Source organism: Corvus hawaiiensis, chromosome 7 (assembly GCF_020740725.1).
Source record: "Corvus hawaiiensis isolate bCorHaw1 chromosome 7, bCorHaw1.pri.cur, whole genome shotgun sequence".
Taxonomy (NCBI): domain Eukaryota; kingdom Metazoa; phylum Chordata; class Aves; order Passeriformes; family Corvidae; genus Corvus; species Corvus hawaiiensis.
Genome location: NC_063219.1, coordinates 1,809,830 through 1,824,288, shown reverse-complemented (window position 1 = coordinate 1,824,288; position 14,459 = coordinate 1,809,830). Strand labels below are relative to the sequence as shown.

General features: G+C 45.2%; 1 protein-coding gene across 16 annotated transcripts in view; it reads right to left on the bottom strand.

Moving 5' to 3' along the window:
* The window catches only part of AGAP1 (ArfGAP with GTPase domain, ankyrin repeat and PH domain 1), a 315,433-nt gene that overhangs the window by 164,903 nt on the left and 136,071 nt on the right, over positions 1-14,459 (bottom strand). For 15 of the 16 annotated variants that reach the window (XM_048310096.1, XM_048310097.1, XM_048310099.1 and 12 more), the window contains 2 exons: positions 10,853-10,980; positions 4,092-4,247 (listed from right to left, as the gene is read on the bottom strand). In XM_048310096.1, the coding sequence (XP_048166053.1) occupies positions 4,092-4,247; positions 10,853-10,980 (284 nt within the window). The remainder of the gene's footprint in view (positions 1-4,091; positions 4,248-10,852; positions 10,981-14,459) is intronic. The other variant, XM_048310091.1, reaches the window with a different exon arrangement.

The following is a 14,459-nucleotide window of genomic DNA, read 5'->3' as shown; positions in this document are numbered from 1 at the left end:
ACCTGCGAGTCATCCTCCTTAATAACTGCACTGACAAGTGACAACTTCACTCCATTACTTTCCAATGGGAACATTACTCACACAATATCGGAAATGGGAAAACATTTTCATGTGCTTTTCAACTCGGCGCTGATGTATGAAAGGAGCCCATTTGTGGTGTCCGGCACCACGATGGGGAGCTAACGAAACCCGGGGCGACGTCAGAGCCCGCTCCGCGTTTCCAGCGGCAAGAGATGCTCGGAACACCGAAATCCGGAGGACAGTCGGGATCGTGGATCGCTAATGCCCGCTTCCCCCATTCCACAAAGGGGTGGAAGGAAGAATAAACCCCCGGAGCAGCTGCCCCCGGGCATGAGAGGAGGGAAGGGGAGGGAGGGAAGCCAGCGAGGAGGACTTCAAGTAACAGCATTCTGAGCAACACATTCACCCAGTGGGGATCCCGTGCTGCCGGCCCCGCTCCGCCGGGAATGGGCTCCTATCACCAGTTACTATGGTTCGGGGCAATGGAATGACGTGCCGGGGAATTAAACAAAGAACAAATGAAAGCAAGCAAAACAAGTGGGAGGGATGAAATCCAGTGTGCAGGATAACTATTGTTCCTCGTCCTTCAAGACAGATTTCTGCCTCTGAAAGTGCCACTTCCCAAGAATACAAGGCAAAACAAAGCTTCAATGGCGCAAAGCGCCCGTAAGTGACATTGTAAAGAAACTCAGTGAAGGTGCCCAAATCCTTGGGAGGGGAGTTGTCAACTTGAATGTTTCTTTTTTATCTGACTTTTTTTAGAGAAAGGACCCTGCCTCTGAAATGCAGGCTGAATATCTGCGTGCTGCTTTTCATTTCTAGTTTCACATCATCACCATTCCCTAAAAAGTAATCGCAGCTGGAAATCACACGCTGCACGTGGAAGGGAAATATCTACGTGCAAAACATTGCTAAGTGCCAAAAGTACAGAAATGTAGGGATTTCTGGTAGGCAAATTCCCTTCCAGCTGCTCGTAATCACAGAATCCCTAACATTTTCCAGGGGAGAATCTTAGCACGCTCTGCTATTTATAAAGATAAATTGTGCAGTGAAACAGAGATCTGATCTTTTATGCTTTCGTACCTAGGACACACACAATGTATCTTGCATCCCTACAGCAGAAAAAAAAAAACCCACTCCAAACCAGTGGAAGAGTAACACTTCACAGGACTTTTTTTGATGGCACATCCACACATTCAGTGGTGCCATTTAAAACACCTGCACGAATACAATTTGAGTGATTTCCCCTTTGCACTGGAAGTCACTCACAGACTTAACCCATGTAAAACTTGCCCCAAGCTGTCACATCTGAGTTTGGGCACAACCAGACCCAGACCTGCATTGCAGAGCACCCCAAAAGTAAAAATACTCATCTCTAACAGGAGATACTGAGACAGAGAGAGTTCATTTTAAGTTTGAGAAACTCTCTTGGAGCTCTGTAAATATATAAGACAGGTAATTACTGAATGTGGGAAAGGAAATGTGCCTTTCTATGCCAGAAATTCCCTCACCCCATGTGGGATCAGACATGGTTACAATCAGCTCCTTGCTCAGTGGACCTCACATTTTATATACATTTTAAATCCTCACCTGCCCTATACATTATTATTTGGTGGTCCCTGTTATCACACTACCCAAAACAAAGGATATTAACCCTTCTACTAACATTTCCTCTCTTTTATCACCTAAGTGGAAAATGAGCTGCTGCAATGATTGCTTCACAACAAACATTAATACTCAAAGTCAAAAAGATCAGATGCTGCATTTAATGCACTGAACAGGAACATGTTTAAAATTCTCAACCCTATTCCAACTCGAAAGCTCTAATTAAGTAAAGAATCAAATATTTTCTACTTAGCCCAGTTTTCTTCCAACATCATCAGATCTAAAGATCACTAAACAGATTACCTGTGCTAGATAACAAGAGGTAACTTGCAATTATTAAACAGATAAATATCTGATTCTGTAAGAGATAAAGGCATAAGTGACTGGGAAGAGAAGCACAGCAAGAAACCCAGAGCTAAACAGTATAATATTTAAATTACACACTGTGTTTGCACCTACACGGAAAATACTGGTCATCTATTTATTCAATTAAATAATTCTAGGTTATAACTTGGCTGATATGGCACAAAACCAGGGCTACAGCAGAGTGGGTGTTAAGTACTTCAGCACATGGATCGCAGGGCAACTCATTAAACAATCTCACTACACTCACTTTAAAAGACACAACTAATTCTGCAAAGCCAAATTATTATTATTTTTCCCAGCTACCAGACATTAAACAAGTATCAACAGCCTCACATATTAGTAAATACGGCTCTCACTAATTATCCCAAACCAGAGCTTGAGTCTATTTGTTTATAGCTGACTTAACATTCTTCTCAAACCTTTTCTGTGACTGCAGATGGGCCTATTTTCCTCTCCTCCCTTTCTCAGGTTTATAGTTGCTCCAAACTGAAACACCCCCAATTCCCCAAATGCCAACACCACCCCACAGAGCCCTTGCAGCACCTCACACACCCTTCAGCCCTGACATGGATGGTCGGCGATGTTTCCAGGGATGCAGTGGCATCCCAGCTCTGCTTCCAGAGCTCTGATTGCTGGCTGTTTCTGGGCTGACACTGACATCTAGTGGGGTTGGGAACTCCGGAATTTTCCCACCAAACTCCAGAGTGTTCCCACCACTGGGAAGAAATCCGCACAATTGTTATCTAATATCGGCGTCAAAGTGGGGACACTTCTTGCCAGGCCACTCATTTTATTGTTTTCCACCTCCACATTTGCACCCAAACACAAATGTGTTGCTTCCTTTCCTTTGCAGGAGTGGGAGAACCAGGTTTAATCAAAATACCCCTGTTGGGATGGACACAGGATCCCTGGGGCTCTGTGCTGTCACACTCAGCGCTCCAAAACAGTGACAAAACTTTCCACTTGTGGAAGGTGGAGGGCTCAGATATCCCTCAGAGCATGAGGAAATGGTTTTATCGGATTTGAATGTGGCGAGCATGACATCACCTTTAGAATAAAATATATACATTCCCATGCTGACAGGGAAGCTGTGGGCTCCTAAACACAACTAACACGTAGCTACAACCCCAAGGGAGTTACATGAAAGCCCACAAGGATTCTGAGTTTGCTATGATGTGTGTGAACTGTCAAAAACCTGCTTACAAACCACAATTACACCTGCAACACCATCCCAGAGCTTTCAGCAAGAGGGATAAACCAAGGCAATCTTCACTCAAGCCTTCACTAGCATTCCCCAAACTCCTTTTCCATAACAAAGATGTGACATATTGCACCAAGCAGCTTTCTATTTGCTGGTTTTGGTTGGTTGGTTGGTTTTGGGCTTTTTGGCCTCTCAATGAAGCAAAAACCCAGGTGGTTTGGGAAGGAAGAAAGTTACTTTAAACTCCATCATCTTTTTTGACCCTGGAGAAGAAAAAAGTGATTTGATTCTAAATAGTAATGAAAGTAGCACAGGGTAGTTGTAGAATAGCTGGGTTAGGGAAGGAGCTTAAAGCTCATCCCACTCCACCCCCTGCCTTGGGCAGGGACACCTCCCACTATTCCAGCTTGCTCCAAGCCCCATCCAACCTGGCCTGGAACACTTCCAGAGATTCAGGGGCAGCCACAGCTTCTCTGGGCACCCTGTGCCAGGGCCTCCCCACCCTCGCAGTGAAGAATTCCTTCCCAGTATCCCATCTAACCCTGCCCTGTCAGTGGAAGTCCCATCACTCCAGGCCCTTGTCCCAAGTCCCTCTCCAGCTCTCCTAGAGGCCCTTTAGGCACCGAAAAGGGCTCTTAAGGTCTCCCTGGAGCCTTCTCATCTCCAGGCTGAACAACCTCAAGTCTCTCAGCCTGTCTTCCTAGGAAAAGTGCTCCTGTTTAAGTCTCCAACAGAACCACCCAATGATAATTCCAAGATGTTCTCGTTTTTGAGTCCACAGCTCCGTGCCACCACTCCTGTGTGGGTCAGAGCAGCCCAGCTGCAGAGGGCTGAAGCTCAGGCTGACCCCACAGCACCACGCACACCACAGCAGCAGAGGGTCCCCTGGCTCACTCACCGTGAAGAGGTTGGATCGGCGCTTGGACTGTTTACGGACAGGAGTTGGTGTGTTGGCAGTGGGAGGAACATCAATCCGCAGCTCCTTCTGGCTGGTGCTTGGAGTTGATGGGACAGAGGAGGAATAATCACTTAAACTCCCTCCTCCATTACTGGTCTGCAAGGATTAAAGTGAGTTTTAAACAGTGGTACACTGCTTTCAAGAAATGACAATCCATAGCTGTATCTTATTTACTCCTGATTTACTCCATATTTACACAAAAGAGCAGCCAGGGCTCAGGGACTCAAGCAGGGCTGTCCTACTGCCACTTTTCCACACATTTCTATTCCAAGCCTTTAAACATCTCCCCTGCCATTATTTTTGAACACTTAGATAGCTCTGTTTACACAGCAGGCACGTTTTCATTCTATGCAGTATAACCTTAACTGGATAGCGACAGTTTCATTTGTTTTCTAGTGTAAGAATAAGCAAAACAATGGGGAAAACCTTTCAAATCTGGATTTCTACTTCAAACCTACTAAACTACATTCTAACCTAAGAGAAAATAACCCATGCCACGGAACTGCATAGCTGGAGCTAAGCCTAGTCTGGAGACACCAGATCACTGAGAGCTGATCAAGAAAATGAAAATAATTCAGTATTGTAAAATAGGTACTGTGGGGTTGGATAAATCCCAACATATTCCAAGAACCACAGAATCTCCTGAGCTGCAAGGGACCCACAAGGATAATCGAGTCCAGTTCCTGGCCCTGCACAGGATTTGCTGAAGCCACTGGTACAAAGATACAAAACTTTTAAGTAAGGTATGCCAATTTACTCAAGGCAGCCAAAACTGTGATGTTACATCCTAGCCCTGAAAGAAATAAAGCATTGAGCCTATAGAACAATAAATGAACAGATGTAACAAATTCCTAAAAGCAGGAAGATGATGAAACCGGACACAATGGAAAGGACCAAAAGGTGATTAAGAAAAAGTCTTATTTTTCCTTTAGAAGGACTTCTTACACATGACATAAAGGAGTACTAAAAACATCATTAAAGGAGATGCTCTATGTGCTGATGGGGGACTGGGGCAGGACAACAGGGAAAATTCTGCCTGCTGGGGATGGAAAACTCAGCAGAGGAGCAGCAGTGGATGAAGGAACCGGGCAACAACTCCCACATAGCTTTTGGGGCAAAAACCACATCTGGGATGCACAGAGAAGGGGGAAAGTACATCTTTAAAGCAGTCAAGTTTCCTAGAGGAAGTGAGGAAAGTAAGAGGGCATTTCCAGAATTCCTGAGGAGAAAGATGCCCGACGGGACTTCCCCCACGCTCCTTGGGGATCAGCATCTCCAGCTGCAACCAGTCAGGATGAAAAAGCAGGAGACAATCCCTTACACCCCCCAGCTGAAGTCTCTCAGTGTTCCAAGTTCTCTTCTGATTCTTGCAGCTTTTCCAAACCAGGGAGCAGAGGTGAAGGCACTGAAAGCAACAGAGGGGCTGAAGAGAGATTTCCTACAACATTCTCAAGTGCCAGAAGAAGCAGCAGCAGAACTGGGAGATGTAAACAAAAGAGATGAAATAACATAATTGAAATGATCATTTTGAGTGTCCTAATGGAGAATGGTAACACTGGAGAACAGAGCAGGACAACCTGGGAAGAAATGGCCTCAGTACCCCACATTGGCTTTCCCTGTCTCTGTGGCACCTTGTTCCCAAACCACTGGATGTGTTGGAGATGAGAAGGGTGGCATGGAAATCCTATTTTAAACTGAAATGAACAGATTTATACCCTAAGAGCCTACTTCCCAGACGGAGAACATGAAGGATTCCCTAAAATTTTACCTTTTAAATCCTTCATCATTTTATAGCAGCATTTTACATTTTTTTGCAGCCGTCTCCTGGATTTCCAAGTCATTTATTTTCCGGGAGTGAGTAACTCCTGAAGAAAAACACAAACCTGTTGGATATTCTGCTCCCCAAAGACACACAAAGAGTTTCTATAAAAGAAGTCCTGCAGGCAACATTTCTCTTCTTACACACCAAGCCCAGTGGATTTCCAACTTTGTAAATAAAACTCTGAGGTGATTTCAAAATAAGCCACTGGCTGGAACAATGAAAAACACAACCAGAGAAACACTTGGAAACCATATTCATAAAATCACAGACTGGTTCAGGTTGGAAGGGACCCCAAGGATCATCTAATTCCAACTCCCTGCCATGAGCAGGGACACCTTCCACTATCCCAGGTTGCTCCAAGTCCCAATGTCCAGCCTGGCCTTGGACACTGCCAGGGATCCAGGAGCAGCCACAGCTGCTCTGAGCACCCCGTGCCAGGGCCTCAGCACCCTCCCAAGGAGGCATCTACAATGCTTGTTCTAGAAAAATATTAGATTACTTAGAAACAACCCTGTAAATCCAAAAGGATTGTGATATATGAGGCAAATGTTGCATCATTTCTCTTTTCGTTCTGGCATTCTAGAAAATCCCCAAAAAGCAGAAGGAGCAGCTAGTTAAGCAATGTAGTCTCTTCTCTAGTCAAGTGTCCAAAATATCACAACAGATTGTCATACCCCAAATGGCCCCAGTGATAAATAAGATCATTGTATCCTACTATTTAGTGCTTATCCAGAATCAGGTCTCACATACAATTAAATAATGGATGACTAAGTCAAATGCCCTTTTCTTCTGGCAGTTCAATTTACGTGTTTAGACAATCATGTCGTAGCAAAAACTGCTTGGAGGCATTGTGCAAACATAAATAGAGCATCACTACTGATTTGCAACAGGTAGTAAGGAGTGAGCTTGTGTGGTAGCCACAGCTGAGCTGCAGCTTCGTAGTGGGTGTTCAGCTCCACACCTTTCCCAGGAATAATGCAAATCTCTTTGGAGAATGACACTGCTGACCAGGAAACACAATTCTGGCACTGCTGTCCACATGGATGGACCCTGAGGGGCTGGAGCGTGGCCAGGACAGGGAACGGAGCTGGGGAGGGGCTGGAGCCCCAGGAGCGGCTGAGGGAGCTGGAAAGGGGCTCAGCCTGGAGCAAAGGAGGCTCCGGGGGGACCTTGTGGCTCTGCACAAGTCCCTGACAGGAGGGGGCAACTGGGGGGGAAATCGGGCTCTGCTGCCAGGGAACAGGGACAGGAGGAGAGGGAACGGCCTCAGGCTGGGCCAGGGGAGGTTTAGATTGGATATCAAGGAAAATTTCCTCACTAAAGGGTGTCTAATGTCCCTCTGTCACAGTGGAATTCATGTAGACCACGCAGACATGGAAACATGGCGCCATTTCAATCTCCTCTCACAGCTGATTTCCAGGAAAGCCAGCTAGTGTGAAAACACACAGATTGCAAGGAATTACAGTCATTGGTAGAACAATTCTTTCCATCTTTACCTTCAAAACTGGAGTTCACCAGTAAGCTCACACTGCTGGGGATTCCTAGCTGGAATTTCCACATCATCAGTTTTTCTGGAGAGGGGCCTGGAGTCTTCCACACAGACAGCAACTACAGCTGTTCTGTTGTGCCAAGGGCTTTTCCAGCTGTTTTTACAACAGTGCAAACTCACACCCAGGCCCAGCTGCAGGTAACCACTCCGCAGGTAATGCAGCCCCCACACAGAAGGCACTGAGGACCAAAGGTGGGACCCACCCGAGCAGCCTCAGGGGTTTTGGAAGCAGATGATCTCCACTTTCAGGGGCTGGGCAGAGCAAAGAGCCCTCTGGAACTGTTTTTATTGGCACTATTCTTCTGAGATAGTATCTTAAAAATGCCTTCCTGATATGTCAGGTGTGAAGGACAAGCAACTCCTCTAGCACAGGGATGGATTTAGGGAAAAGCAATGCCTATGGGGTTTTGTGAGGGAAAAGGGAACTCACGCTACTTTGAAATAAGACTTAGCATGGTCTACAAGCATATCATGCCAAGGAAAACTGTCAAGGGATGAGGGAAAGGGGGAATGAAAGGTGGGATAGACATGCAGAGCACACAGATACAGAAGTGACTGGTCTGTACTTGTAAAAAGACTATTCCAAGATGCCCTGTGGCCAATAAGAGGCCTTCAATCCACTGAGCAACACTTCTTCTCCTCTAAACAACTCAGTCTACCTCTTGAAGTGTTCCAAAAAGCCAGACAGTGAGCTGTGACTGGAATACCTGAATGCATCAGACAGAATGTAAGTGATGTCACACCATCCCTCTTGTTGACAGAGTACACAACAGTTCTGTCCATCATGGTCGTGAATAATAATCCTTGGATTTGAGAATGAAATTCTTTCCATGCGTTCTGTGCTGCCCTGAAAGCCAACAGAGGTACCTGAAGTATTTGCAAGGGTTGTTGACTCTGGGTACCAAGGGTTTTCAAGGAAAACCCTCATCTTGACTGACATACACGCTAAAAACTAAGTAGGAAAATTAAGCAGCATCTACTACAAAGACAAGTGGATTTTGTCTTTGGAATAGGAAGCTTCTTATTGTGTGGAACAGCTCTCTGGAAATACGTAACTATAGATACTCCTGAGAGCATTTTCTGGAAGAGGATCTTACTGAGGCATTTACCACCTCAGACTCCTGGACATGAGGATAGAGAAACACCCAAACAGACAAATCTTTCACAGAATCCCAAAATGGTTTGGCTCAGAAGAGACCTTCAGGCTGATCTTATTCCAACTCCCTGCCATGGGCACCTTCCACTAGACCAGACTGCTCCAAGCCCTGTCCAACCTGGCAAACTGAAACCACAAAAGCCCTGGATGGTGCTAAGCCTTAGAATTCCCCCCAAGGTATGCTAAGGACTAGGATGGGTAAGGTGACACTTGATACTTCCTTTTTTTCCTTTCTCTAAAGCCTAAGCTTTGGACTGCAGAGTCATCTGGAGAGTTTGCAGGAGTTCGATCCCCAGGATGATCCAACCAGAGATGGAACAATATCCGACTTGATCTGAAGTGCTGTGTGTAACCACTGCCTCTGAAGGCCTCTGCTCCTGTGGAGAATGCAAGTGGCAGGGCACTGCACCGATAACGGGTTCAATTCATGGAGGAAATCTTCAGAGAAACATCATTACGCCAAGAGAGATGTTCCAAAGGGCAAGACACCAGCCAGTCTTCCAGCCAAGATCAGAGATGGCAAATCTTGCCCCAGATCATCTTAAACTTGGAATTGCAGTTGCAAAGTTCTTTTAAGTCTGGGATAAGGATTCAGCTTCCTTCCCTTAAACAAGGTCACACTGCCTTCAAGTGTAGCACAAAGGAGATACGACATGAAACAGATTTCTGGCCTCTACTTTTAGGCATGACATCAGTCTCAGAAGAGAGACATCTTTGCCTGGTGATGCAACTGCCCTTTTAGGTAATTATGACACCTTGCAAAGGCAGTAAAGAACATTATTTCACTTTTATTGAAACAGAATCTAGGGAGCCTTATCACAAAAGCTACCCTGCCTTGATTTTCCCAAACAGTTCTTATCACTGGCAAGAAGTTTACCCGCATAGGTGATGTACTGGTCTACAATTTGGTGTTTGCTGTTGACCTTCCTCCTAGGCTTGGGTAGGAAACCAGTTAGCCCTCAGATATTTGATGCCCTTAATCAAAAGAAGCTTCATTAACAAGAAATGCCCTCAGAGAGGGCAAGTTCCAAAGTCTTATGGCCACGAACTGGTCAGAGACAGAGCGGCTGAGGAAACGCGGCCAATGTCACATGGCAAGAAAGAAGAAAACCTCTCCCATATGAGAACTTGTACTTCACCACAAGGTGCCAGGGTTCTTCTGAAGAGCAATGCACCTCACTCAGCACCTGCTTTAGAAAGGGGGGTCTGAGCTCCAGCATTCTCTTTAGGCTCATCAGCAAAAACCACAGCCACAGTCTGAGGATGTATCGGGACTCAGCTTGAAGCAGAGTAACTCATAGCAAAGAACTTTTAAGACTAAACTGGCACCTGCATCTCTAGGGTTGTAACCCAGTGGTAGAAGTTACTCCTTTCTGCCAAAAACCAGGCACTCGGTGCAGGATAGAGGTCCAGAGTTAAAACAGATCCTCACGTGCGTGGCTCAAGATTGCAAAATAACCTCAGAAGATACTGGCATATTATTGAGTTTAGAGTGAAAACCACACCAGAGTGGCTGTAGGTATTTGATATCATTCAGTTTACATCCATCCCAACTGGGGGTATGCCCAGAGATTATCACTTGACACTAGAAAACAAAGACACTGAGGAAGGGCATCGCGAGGGAGACACAGGGGAGCGTGCAACACACACAGGTAAAACTTGTGCTAGCCAGAAAATTTTGGTATTAACCATATGTAGTGGGTTGAACCTGAGTTGATGGACACCATATGCTTCTAAAAATACCATCAAGTGAAAATTCCAGCACTCTAACCACTGGGATACACCAGCTCAGCACAGCTGAGGGACAGTAACCATCAAAAACACAGCAAGGGGATGTTAAACCACAGCACAGCAAACCCTGCAACTGTCATGACTGGTCTACTCAGACCTGCAGGCTGCTGGGTACCAATGAGAATGATCAAAGCAGGCTTATCAATCCAAGCACGCTTTAAAGCCAAATTATTCTGCTTTACTATTTTGCTTCCTGAAATGAAGTCAAGCCAATCTAAAAAAAACAAAAATTCAGATATTGCTTCAAGTTACAGATCACTGACAGCATTAAGAAAATGGCAACTACCTCTCGAGCAGCAAAGAGAGCACTTGAAATGGCATGAAATACATAAGATGAAAAGCAGCTTATCAGTTCCTCTTTCAAGCATTTATTTTATCTGTACCTGGCTGATATGTACGGCAGAAACCTGGGCAGAACACACGGAGGAGTGACTCGGAGAGTTGGGCAGAGATTTGCAGGGTCCAATTGAGAGCTGCTGTTTCTTCTTGGTGGAAACGATCTTCTGGGCAACTAAAGAGAAACAAAACATCCAGGCAGGTAAGGCAGAGCACACGTGGAAAGTAGAGCATGGCAGGAAAACACAGAATGAACAAGACACAAACAGAGGGTTCCACCACCAAAGCCTGCTCCAAAAGTTGAGTGTATTACACAGAAGACAAATGATGCTGGTTTTCCATGATGCTCCATGTGAGACCCCAGCTCGGTTCTCCACATGGAGGATGTGACTCCAGAACTCTCACTCCACCAGGTGAGCACCAGAGGACTCGGGGAAAAAGTTACAAAAAGCAAGAGCAGGAATTCTGTACCAAGTCCCCTCTGTGCTTACTACACCACACTAACAAAGCTTATGGAAGGAAACATTTTCCATTCTTTTTTGGGATGTTCTCCTGGCAGGCAGAAGACACCCCAGTCTCTGCTGCCAAGGAATAAGATGGACTGTCCTTAATTACCAGCCATCGCACCAGGGCAATCCATTTTGGAACCCAAACCAAAGATAATTGGAATATTGGAACTGATAAAGGGTTCCCGACATAGAATGAATTCCTGGATTGGTGGTGCCACACACCACATCCCAGCGAAATTATTTATGGAAAGAAGCTGTATCATGATTTCTAGTTTTAGCTTTTATTCCTTAGCAGCAGCAGCAGCACAGCTGGAAAATGCCTAATTTGTTTTGCAATTTATTAAGACATTTTCTTCAGCACTGAAGGAAAGGCAGCATTTATCAAATGGATACAGGGATCAGAGTCATTAACATCTCTAGACACAGCTTGGCAGACCCATAATAAAAAAAAAATCAAACAGAACTGATGTGAAATGCAGCAACTTCCAAACCCCTTCTACAATTTTTCAATTTAAACAAGTCAAACTATTTCAGGAATTCATCCCATCACACACTGGAGCTTGAGTTCTTGCTGCTAATTCAGCTAAAGCCTTTGGAAAGTGCTCTTTTTATATGTCACAAATACATAAAAATAAAATTTGTTGCTACCTTTTGAGTCACAAATTAAAAACTAATCAAAATTTCAGTCTTTAGAAACAGATATCTGCGTAGTGCTAATCAAAAATACCACTAACTAAATTTAGCTTCCTTGCATGCAGTTTTCTTCCTGAAGGGAAGCACCTCATGAAACTTGTGCCAAGGAGCCTGCAGTCACCTGCAAAGCCTCCACCAAAACCAGTGACAATTATTGGCATCTCCTTAAGAAGTACCCCAGAAACTTGATGGAATTAAGCCAACAGAATCCAGGCTGTCTTGTTCAGAAAAACATAAAAAGATAATCACGTAAATTCCAAGATTGTTTTCCCTCACTACCTTATAGCACAGGCAGGGATGGTGTAAGCATAGTTTCTTCTCAGATGAATGCAATTTTAATAACAAACTGGTCTGTGGCTTATGTTTTTCATGCAAATGAATGATGGCATAACCATGATTTAGTGAGAATACATTGTATAAAAAATAGCTCATATATATGAAGAAGCAGCTTCATTAGTTACATCCCACCTCCAATAGGCCTCTTATCATCCTGAAAGGATGGTATCAATTAATTTATCTTCTCCATGCATATTGATCATAACCTTCATCAGCTAATCATGTTTAAATTAAAGGGGAATATCGTAGCACTCTGTCATTTCAGACCCATTGGGTTATTGATCTGGAGCCTGGGAAGCCATATATTAAAATATTTTAAAACACATTAGTGAGTGAAGAGAGCAAACCAAAGGTCAGATTTTAGCATATGCACATGGATTTGTCTTCATCGTATGTGGAAAAGACCTAAATTAAGACCAAAACTGAACAAAAACCACACATGAATGAAAACTACCTCGTCTGCAAAAGCTCCTGCTCCCACACGGGAGAGATAATTAGCCAAGGAAAATATTTACCTCTTCCCTTCAATGTGAACACAGGGGTGTTGGTAGCATCACATCAACATGCACAGCACGGTCTGGGCAAGGAAGGGGAAGGAACAGGGGAAAGAAACTCAAGACAGTCTGAACTCACCGACTCAAATGCACAACCTGAACATGAGTGGAGAACCAGGCTGCTCCCAGCCCCAATGTCCAGCCTGGCCTTGGGCACTGCCAGGGATCCAGGGGCAGCCCCAGCTGCTCTGGGCACCCTGTGCCAGGGCCTGCCCACCCTCCCAGGGAACAATTCCTTCCCAATCTCCCATCCAGCCCTGCCCTCTGGCACTGGGAAGCCATTCCCTGTGTCCTGTCCCTCCATGCCTTGTCCCCAGTCCCTCTCCAGCTCTCCTGGAGCCCCTCTAGGCCCTGGAGGGGGCTCTAAGCTCTCCCTGGAGCCTTCTCTTCTCCAAGTGAACAGCCCCAGCTCTCCCAGCCTGGCTCCAGAGCAGAGGGGCTCCAGTCTCAGAAACATCTCCATGGCCTCCTCTGGACTCATTCCAGCAACTCCACATCCTTCTTATGCTGGGGGGGGGGTCCCAAACTGGACACAGGTAGGGTCAAAATAGACCACTCTTCACCTCAAATGTCTTAGCTGCTCACTCCATCAGAACAATGACGTTCTATAAAGAGAATTAAAAATTCAAGAAAGCAGAAATATTTCTGCCCCAAGCCTTCAGGTTCTGTCTCATTCCAAAGCTGCTTCTGAATGCAATATTGGAATTTAATACTTGCCGAAAAATATTTCTAAAACAGATGAATACTGACTTAATCTATAGCAGATATCAAAAATAATCCAGAGAGTGAGAAGCATTTCAACTATTTTTAAAAATCAATTGAATTGTCTGTACTTTTACAGATTCCATTAAGCTATCAAATTTGGGACAGATTTTATTGTAATGTATCAGTAGTATGAAAAGCTAAACAAAATTTATGTGCAAAGTCAAGACCTCTTCTGCAAATAAAGGGGGATATGCCATGGATACTTCGAACTGTAAACAAGGAGAATTGATATTTAGCAAATATTTGGTCTTGGGGGGAGACCGACACTCATTTTTTATACATTTAAGTTTAATTCCACGAACCAGAATGACTGGGAGTTGTGTTTTGCTTTAAGGCATTGATAATTAAAAGCATGTGAAATTCCCGCTCCAAGTTGGGAGGGAAAGCTCTTGGCTTGAATGCCTCTTCTTCCATGCCTGACCTAGCGCACCACAACAAAATTAACCTTCCCACCCCCTGCCACTTTCATCTCAAACGCTACTTTTTGTTAGTCAAAACCCACTCGTTCCTCAGCATCTCCCGCTCCCTCCCTGCCTGGATGGCTCGCAGGGAGCCCTGAGCAGGAGAGCTCGGCACTCCGGCAGCCTCGGAGCTGCACAGCGATGTTTCCAGGCTCCAGCTCTGCGGATCTCCGCGCAAACCACCGCGTTTTCCATCTGCGCATGGAAAAAGGGACCGCACGCTCGTCTTCCCCGAGCAAAGCCCTCCCGTTCTGCTCTGGGGGCTGACGAGCAGAGGACTGAATTCCCTCATGGGAGGACGAGCAGGGCACCTCCTCTCCCCGACACCCACAGCTG